Source organism: Platalea leucorodia, assembly GCF_965183815.1.
Source record: "Platalea leucorodia genome assembly, chromosome: 6".
Classification (NCBI taxonomy): domain Eukaryota; kingdom Metazoa; phylum Chordata; class Aves; order Pelecaniformes; family Threskiornithidae; genus Platalea; species Platalea leucorodia.
This window is the reverse complement of record NC_138828.1, coordinates 16,266,430-16,275,517: the sequence shown is the minus strand read 5'-3', so window position 1 is coordinate 16,275,517 and position 9,088 is coordinate 16,266,430. Positions and strand designations below refer to the sequence as shown.

The 9,088-nt window shown below is 42.0% G+C and overlaps 1 protein-coding gene across 1 annotated transcript; it reads right to left on the bottom strand.

The window, feature by feature from the left end:
• Window positions 1-1,110: 1,110 nt before the first annotated feature.
• On the bottom strand, window positions 1,111-8,128 carry LSM6 (LSM6 homolog, U6 small nuclear RNA and mRNA degradation associated). The gene is made up of 4 exons (XM_082315332.1): window positions 8,050-8,128; window positions 6,447-6,559; window positions 2,848-2,961; window positions 1,111-1,312 (listed from the first exon to the last, which is right to left on the bottom strand). The coding sequence occupies exons 2-4, from the start codon at window positions 6,538-6,540 to the stop codon at window positions 1,278-1,280; spliced, it is 243 nt and encodes an 80-aa protein (XP_082171458.1). The 5' UTR covers window positions 6,541-6,559; window positions 8,050-8,128; the 3' UTR covers window positions 1,111-1,277.
• Window positions 8,129-9,088: the final 960 nt, after the last annotated feature.

Below are 9,088 nucleotides of genomic sequence, written 5' to 3'. Positions count from 1 at the left end.
AAAAAATTGGCTAACTAACTAACCTCACCATGAGGTACATTACCCTAACGTGTAATTTTGTCCTGAGGAACAAGAAAGCACTCTGAATATCTGGATGTTAAGTGCAGTAACACTCAGACTAAGAAACACCTGAATGTCCAGGGTTTTTGTCTTGGCTGACTGCATGTAAAAGGAGAAAAGATATTTTATAAATTGGTATAAGTATCCATGTAAAACTGAGCTGGATTTACCCACTGGGCTTTGATTATCTGGGAGCATTGTTGCAAAATATAAACAAACAAGTTCTAACTCCATTGCCTGCACAGATGTTCCCCCTCCCTAATGCATAGCCCATACTATCAGCTTAATGTATTTGTTCTCATTTCTGGCTAGCACATAAAGAAAGAGAATATATAGATGGTACTAGGTGGGGGGGGAAGTGGATGGGAGAAAAAAAGTGAACTGTCTGAAGAGGATACAAATGGCATGTAGATTCCTAATCCGTTTGCAGGAGTAGCTTTAGATATTAGTTAAAATTGCTTTTTATTGAAGAAGTCCACTGTGTTTGGTAGAGATGCAGGGAAAAAAAGGTAACTGCAAGCTGAGGTAGGGTGGGGGGTACAGAGGCAGGAGGTGAAGCAGCTACTAGCTGTGTTGGCGTACACACTGAGAGCTCTTCACCTGTGACTGACTTCCTCAGCTGGCACAGAGCTTTCTTTTCACCCTTAGGGGTGTTCTTCCATGTGATTCAATGCTTTCCCCACCCTTAACTGTTGAAGTGTCACTGTTACATCCCTTGATTCAATCCACAATTCAAGATTTTTTGGACAGCTGAACTTTTTACCCAATGACTCTTACTAGATTGGCATTTAAAGCTGACCTTGTGTTTTCCAAAAGGGACAAGGTCGTTGTCACCAAAATGTTATCATTTCCCTTCCCAACATCAGTTAAACTGTTGTTTTGCCATCAATACAAGGCTGTGATTGGCAATTACTCCATGCCTGCTTACCTTCCAATCAGTATTTCTGTAACTGTTAGCATAATTAAACGAGCTGTTGCTTTGAATTAGTCTTGTGGCACTATTACATGCTTCTCTTTTATTTTTTTTTTTCTGTACAGTGGAACAAAGCAATGCTTTGAAACAAAAACATTTAGGAAGTTTACACTGGTTTACATTTATTTAAAAAAAAATATTTAAACACTTGTGTATTTCACCTGTGGATTATTAACTACAAATCAAATAGGGCTCATCGCTTCAAAGAGGTTCACAAGTACAAAACAGCCTCCTTCTGGCATCTTCACATCCTCCTCTTCTGTGTGCTTATGTACAATACTGTGAAAAGGAGAAAGCGGCACACGTAAGAGGGCCCTGGTAAATAATGTGCAGAAGCCTGTTTATTTAAAACATCTTATTCCCATGGTTTCTAAAACAACAGTGTAATGAATCCCATTCAGCATGAACAAAGTCAGGAAACTTTGTCCAGGTTTCAAGAAATGCTATCAAGTTTACACATTATGTATTACTTTGGTTCAGTATTTATTATATTCATAGCCAAACTCCACTCAGCAGATGCAGGCTGAACAGCGGGAGAATAAAGCCAGCTACCCTGCAGCATTACTGAGGGGAGCACGAGCGAGTTTCTAAGCAGCAGAGTTATGGGTGTCAGACACTAATGCGATGATCTTTCAACAAAAGCTGGAAATTGCAAGCACTTAGGGCAAAGCTAACGATTACCTATAGAGCAGCAGACATCTCCCACCTGTTGGGCTGGTGATATCCCCCGAACGGATCCACGCACAACATGACACTGCATCGTGGTCCTAAACCTGGGATGTCTTAAGTTCTCTGCTCAGCCAGTTCTTCAGCCTCCTGCCTCTCATCCATTTGTTTTAACTTTTATAATAGATTCTTATTTCCATAATTGATTCTCCAGCTGCAATGTCACTGCCCTCCTTAGCATAATAATCCAAATTCCTTGCAAAAAGCATTTGGCCTCATTCAAGGGTTATTTCTCCTCCCAAAACACTCTTTCACACTGGTGCCATGTTCTCTTTGACTCTCTTTAAAACATGGGATTCAGTTCTTGTCTCTCTTTATTCCCTCCCTCCTTCCTGTCATCCATTTTCTTCTCAAGTAACTTGGGCAAACTCTGCTACATTTACCTTCTCTACAAGTCTCTTCACATCGCAATTGTGAGCCTTTTCTATTTTTAGATATTCTTCTCCCTGGCACATCCTGCTATTACAGCCTAACTGATACCACAGAGTCATTTCAGGAGTCTGGGACTGTCCTTGAAGCGCGCTAAAATCCACCTACTGCACTGGGATATTCAAAGGCTCAACAGTAAAGTACAAGTGATTTTCTTGACTGGTGGTAAAATCTTAAACTCATAAAGATGAAAATAGCCTCCAGTACTAATGAACAGCATTCATTCAGCTCTGGACAACTGCACCCCAAGAAAATACTACAGTGCCATCAATGTCTGTACTGTATCATAAATTTACAGAATAGTTTGCCTAGCAAAACACAGAAACTTCTATGGAGCAGAGGCCATCTAAGCGGGCAGTAAGCGCAAAAGAGTAAACCTGTCAAATGACAGGAAATAAGCTCTAGGGAAGGCTAGAAAAGAGCACGCTTCTCTAAATGAACTTCAAGTTCAGGGGCAAAAAGGGCCAGAGGAATGCAGAAAAGCACAGACACTGAAAAGTAAAACTGTAAAAAGTAAATATGTTAAGCTTTCCAAGAAAGCCTAAAACTAGTATTCTTACAGGCAGCTTGCTTACACCTCAGCCACTCCTCAAGTTCAGAAGTAAATATCAAAACACAATCTTCTAATGAGCAATAACATAAGGAGGAGGAGGAGTTACCATTATTTCCTCGGATAAAGGCGTCCCCGTACTTGTTCTTTAACTGTCCGTTTACGTATTCTTCAGTCTGCTCCAGAGCTATATTCATATACCCATCCAGGCAAGCCAGGACACCTGAAGACAGTGACAGTTTAAAAGTGAATCAGCTGAAACTTATTTTAAAATAAACAAAAACGCATTGTGTTTGAATAGTACTGAAAAAAAACGTATCTTCATAACAAACTAAAAGCCCAAGCTGGGCCAGATGAGTCAGTAGATCAGAGTATTCTTCAGAGAATGGCAGCATGTCATTAAGGCACAACTTTCAAAATATGACGGTTTCCACTTTGAAAGTTTAAGTTATCCCTTCTCACTTGTGTTTAAAGCCACACACCTGAAAAGAACCTGTGACATTAAGCGTAACTGGATAACCTAAGGACAAGACTATGTAAATTGAGTTTTCATCAAAACCTGTGAAGGATATAGCTGAAAAAGAACCCTTTTAACACAGGACACCATACGCACTTTTTCATATTTATCTTCAGGCTTACCGATCTAGAAGAACATTGGCTGCAAGTCTCTGTTTTGATGTAAACAAAATTCTACATCATTTTCAACAGGCAAAGGGTTTTCAGATGACACTGAAATCTTCCCACAAAAATAAAATTATGCTCTTTAATTAATGCAACTCAACAAAAAAATCTCTGCCATTTGTAATATTAGATGTTCTTTTGATCGGGCAAATACGCATTTGAGTAGCACTGATTTCAGACAAGTATTTATGTTCTCGCTTCTCTCAGCCCCTGTTGAAGGCTGTACCTTGTTCACACAGTACCTCCTACGTGCTGGCAGCATGAGGGCATTTTTTCATTCAAAATCCCTCCTCGGCATCTACACCCACCCTTAAGATCAGAACCATGGCCGTCTACAAATTTAACTTGCCTGATAAACAAACAGACTATTTGTGTAAGGAACTGAGTGTGGGGATTAACAGATGTCAAGAATTGCTCAGAGAATGCAATCTCACTTGTTAATCGTGCACATAAAACAACTTGTAAAAAGCTGTATTAATTATCTCTATCTTGCATGTGTGTGTTTCTGACTTCATCCTTGCACACACAGACAATACTACTAAAATATTTTTTTTCCTCTGTTTGAAAAACATCTGATTTATTTACCTGGCATTAAAACTCGAAATGTAGTGTATTGGCTGTACTTGGGGAAGGGGAGAAAACTCCAGCCTGAGAATCCTCCGCTGGGACATGTTTTCATTTTTCAGAAGTATTACTGTAATATCTTCCATTAAATAATTAGGAATTCAAGTTCTCCTGCCAACTTGTAATGGTTCGAGGATTATGATTTTCCTTTATGGTTTTCTTTCCTCTGTTTCCACACAAATAGGAAAAACTGACTGCTCACAAAGAGTTACTAAATGCACCAAAAAACCCACACCAAACAAAAGTCCAAGCTCTTTTTCATTCCAGTAATCCCAAGTGCTCCATGTAACAATAGAAAACAAAAAAATGTTTGTCCAAAATTAAAATTGGACTGTGTGGATTTTCTTAAGCTACCACTCAGTAGGCCATAAATGCAGTATTTTCAAACTCTCTTGTTCCTAGAGTGCATTCATGGTTGTTTCATTCTCTTCTTCCTTTTCTTTGTGTTTACTCTCAGGCCGCTAATGGCATTAAATATTGTCACTGTCCATCCTGGCTGGTATTTTATCTGCTTTATCTATATGTAAAGATGTTTTAACGTACATATCCATCTCTACACATAGAAATCATACATATTAATTTATCACTGATTACTTTCCCAGGGTTTCTTCCCTTAGACATGCACAGCACTTGGCAGCAACTCAAGAGATTTTATGGTTACACATCAACACTTGCATTAGGCCACGTTTGTGCGTATGGTGGCTCAGAGGGTGGAGGTACAGACATAAAATTAGCAACACAGCCTAGGGGAAGAATCTAGACAGATCTGCAACAAAAGCCTGAGATGCTGGCTTTTTTAATGTTTGGCTTTTACAAATGTTGGTCAAACTTCCGCAGAAAACAAACCGAGTGCATATTTTTCAAACAAGAACAGTCTACAGGTTTTTAACCGCAGGATCACATCAAGCGGGAAGGAAGGAGAGCAGAGGGAAATAAGGAAGGGAGGGGAAAAAAATCCAGTAACACATAAGGGTGCTCAATGGAACTATGGTTCAATTCCCAGTAGGTCTGATTGTCAGCACGTTAAACCAGCCTTGTTGAGGGGAACATTGAGTAATTTATCTGCAGCGGTTACAAATGGATTTTACTGAGCAGAAGGTACCAATGTTCTCAAAGAAAATAGAAAGTGCATCCAAAAACCGAATCTGGCTTGGCCCTGCCTTGTGTGTACCTTTAGGTAAACGATGGTTTGCTCTAACTGACTTTAATGAGCTGTCGCTACATTCTCCTGCAAGAAAGAATTGATAGAGGCCAAAGACCAATGACAAGCAGTGAAGTTTTTAAGCCACCAACCCCACCTGAAGTGCTCAGACAATGTGGTTCTCAAAGAAAAGACAGATTGCAAATTTTGTCAGGTGAAAGGCACTAAAGAGGAACAGGAAGGGTTAAGAAGGCACTGCTTGCTCTGTCAGTGAACAATAACAATTTAAAACTGTCATAATAGAAAGATTCCTTGTCGCAGCGCAAACAAGTCTCCTCTCACAAGTGCCAAGCTGAGCAAATTGAAGTAAACCTATCTGAAGCAGTGATCTGTAGCAGGACGATAATGTTCAAATCATTCCAGAATAAAATGTCTAAATTGTGCACAATAGGAGATACATGACAGTTTTAATTAAGTTTGGACACTACTAAAAAAAATTGGACAGGCCGATAGTCTTATCCTAATGGGAGCAGGACCAGGACATTTCACTGAACAGAGAAGTTTAATTTACTGGTTAAAAAACCCCTATAATCCTACATACAGTGCAAGAAAGTATACAGATAGGCTGAAGAGTTCTGGAATAAAACTGCTGGACTGTGTTAAAATGAACTGGGCATATAGCAGCAAAAGCCACACTAAGCTTTCTCCTGTATCTCTGTAAGCCTTGATCCAACAGGTGCCTAGGCAGTTGTTTAACCAAGAATGTAAGTAACTCTTTCATCTCTTGTGTAAGAATAGGCTTATGACTGATCGCACAGTTTACTGTTTGAAGCTTTTCTGGACCAAGGTCTATACTAGGAATTGGAGAACAGGAAGGTGAAGAAAAGGGTAGTTCCAACAAGTGTTGCTATCTGAGCACTGAAAAGGGGACTGCCTGGCCATTTCAGGAATTGTAATTCCAGCCAATCTTTACAAATATCAGTTTAGAAACTCAATCATCCTGAGACTCCAGTCTAACCATCTGTGACTAAGGACACTAATGATTTAGATGAGTAATTTTACTCTCTAAATCCACCATTAACCTCCTTTTCATCAGTTTCTCCATAGCTGATTTTCTATTTTTAATGCCACCATTCTGAGATCTATATTCACATACTCCAAGATTCTGGATCGCACTGGTTTGCTTTTCAAAAGCAATGCATCTGCTCCAGCCTCCCCAAACAATGACTTTACTCAGTGTGAGAGACAGATGGAGAACTTACCTCGATAATCAACTCCAGAATTTAATTTTACGACAACTGGCCTTCCAATGATTTGTTTTAGAAAGTCACTAGGGGTCTGCTTCCGTAGACTCATCTTGATCTTCTCTGGTAAGCTGGGAAAAGAAGTCAGAGAAAACATTTGGATAAGCAACATGCTCACATATGGTCTTTAAACACTCAGTAGAGACAGGCAGTCCCCTGATGCTTAATGCTTTCAGTAGGAGAAAATATCAAAGGAGATAAAAGCAAACCCTTAAGGGTGGAGGTGGAGAGACAGAGCTCCTAGAGCCATAGCATTAAACCTCCTCTTGGCATTTTTATAGCTTCTGAAATTATTAATAAGAATCCTTTGCCCAGCTGTGCATCTTGTTAACTTCCAACAGAGCCAAAGGCCTCATCTTCTCTGTAACACCTTTTGCTAAAATGGTTTTACTAAAACTAGAGAGCTAAGTCATAGTAAGTGGTTCATGTCTTTAGGGGCGGAGGGAGAAGTCAGTACATGCTCTATACACAGAAGTCCATGCTAGAACAGCAAGAGAAGGATTTTTGATCTCAGCTCACAAATATGAGCACAGGATAAATTTGAAAGGATGCTTTCAAATGAATCAGTTAAGTTAGACTAAGTTTAGAATTAAGGCTTGTGATTAAGTTGTAGAGAGACACGAAGAGATGCTGTGATTTAAAAATTCATGGTGTGGCACACAGACACGGTTTGGTACGAGACCCTCCCTCAGTCTGTATTGCTTAACTTCTGCTTTTATGTCACTTTGCCTAAGTAACAGTTATTCTGCATTTTAAGTCAATGGTAGAAAACAGTGCTAATGCTGGCAGCTAGTATGGTGTCAACTTTTTGTTGCTTGCTTTCTGTGGCCAATTGCGATAAGCTATTCCAGCCGTGCAAGGATCCTCACTGGTTTTCCTATCAGCACACAACGTCGCCTGCGATGCCGGCACCGTAGGGCTGGGTAGCGTAGCACTTTATAGCCGAAGCTTTCCTGGAAAAAGAAAGCTGCGCCAGGGGAAGTTTAGGTTAGATATTAGGAAAAACTTCTTCACCGAAAGGGTGGTGAAGCATTGGAACAGGCTGCCCAGGGAAGTGGTTGAGTCTCCATCCCTGGAAGTGTTTAAAAGATGGGTAGACGTGGTGCTCGAGGACATGGTTTAGTGGTGGACTATTAACTTGAGAGGTTAACGGTTGGACTCGATGATCTTAGGGTCTTTTCCAACCTTAACGATTCTCTGATTCTAAAATAAGCACGTTTTGAAGGTGCTGCCCCACCACCCCACCTGCGCACCCGCCCTCCCGACGGGAGCCACGCTCCGGTTTGACGGGCCGTTGCAAAACCTGCCTGTTCAAAACCAGCTACAACGACGCGAAACGTCTTTTGACAAACGTCCCTGACAGAAACCCCAGGCGCAATGCGAAGCTTTAGTGCCGCTTATTAAAAAAAAAAAAAAAAAAAAAGGGGGGGGGGGAGGGAAGCAACGGCTGCAACGGCCACCAGTAACGGCCACGCACGCGGCGGGGGCTACACACCCCACACAGGAGCCCCCTCCCGGTCCCCTCGCCGCGGGCCAGGCCCCGGCCCGGCCCCGCACTCACCCTCCGCCGCCTCCCGCTCCCTTTCCCGGCTCTCGCCGCCCGTCGCGTTGGCGCCCAATCACCACAGGCCCCGCTACGGCGCGGCGGTAGGGACAAACCGAGCCGGGAGTGAGGGACGCGGCGGGCGGGGACTGTTGGCGGGACGAGCCCCCGCCTCCTCCGGCAGCGGCGGCCGCCGCTGCCGGAGGAGGCGGGGGCTCGTCCCGCCCTCGTCCCGACAGCGACGGAAAAAAAAAAAAAACCGCTATTGATTTCTCATCTAACACCCCAAAACCCATCAGGCCGCGCTGCCAGGGCTTCACCCGTGGGCCCTTCAGTAGCTAAACCCTGATTTCTCCTTGCTTGCGCTTACACCCAAATAATGTCTCGTCGATTCCTTATGGGGAAATTACACGATCCCGTATGTATTCTACTATAACGAGATCCTATTAATGATCTTGTCTTACACAGGCCTTATGAGGGAAATAAGTGACCGTCTCGCAGCTGTCAGTGTAGGTCTCCTTACCAGAACTAGATAGCAAAGTGTTGCTCAGTTTGTTTTACAGATGAATTAGTGATTTTTTTTTTTTTTCTCAAATGTCACCTGGGAAGAACACGGCACAACAAGAAGCTGAACTTTTGTCTTCCGCTTCTCCCCATCTTCTCACCCATCTTTTCCCCTTTCTCCCAGCTATCCCCTAACATCTGGAAAATACTTCTTTTTTTTTTTAAGGGATTTAGTACCATGGCAGGAGTTGATCAGCTGTGAAAGCTTCTGGACTGGATTTTTTCTTATTCTTCCAATACTGATTTAGTATCTTGGTGAAACTCTTGTAATTCTCATGATATGAAGAAAATGTACTATGGCTTTTCAGAACACGGATTTGTATTCTCTCTTCCTTCCGATGTTATTTATCTTCTCTTTTTGACCGCGTACCCAGTAACATTTTTTTTCCACAAAGCTTAGGCTAAAAGGCTTTAAGAGGCAAGGTCTGCAAACCCGGCTTAGTTCACCTGACTGTCCCAGACTTCCAGCACAAGCACGGCCGGGAAAGTTGGG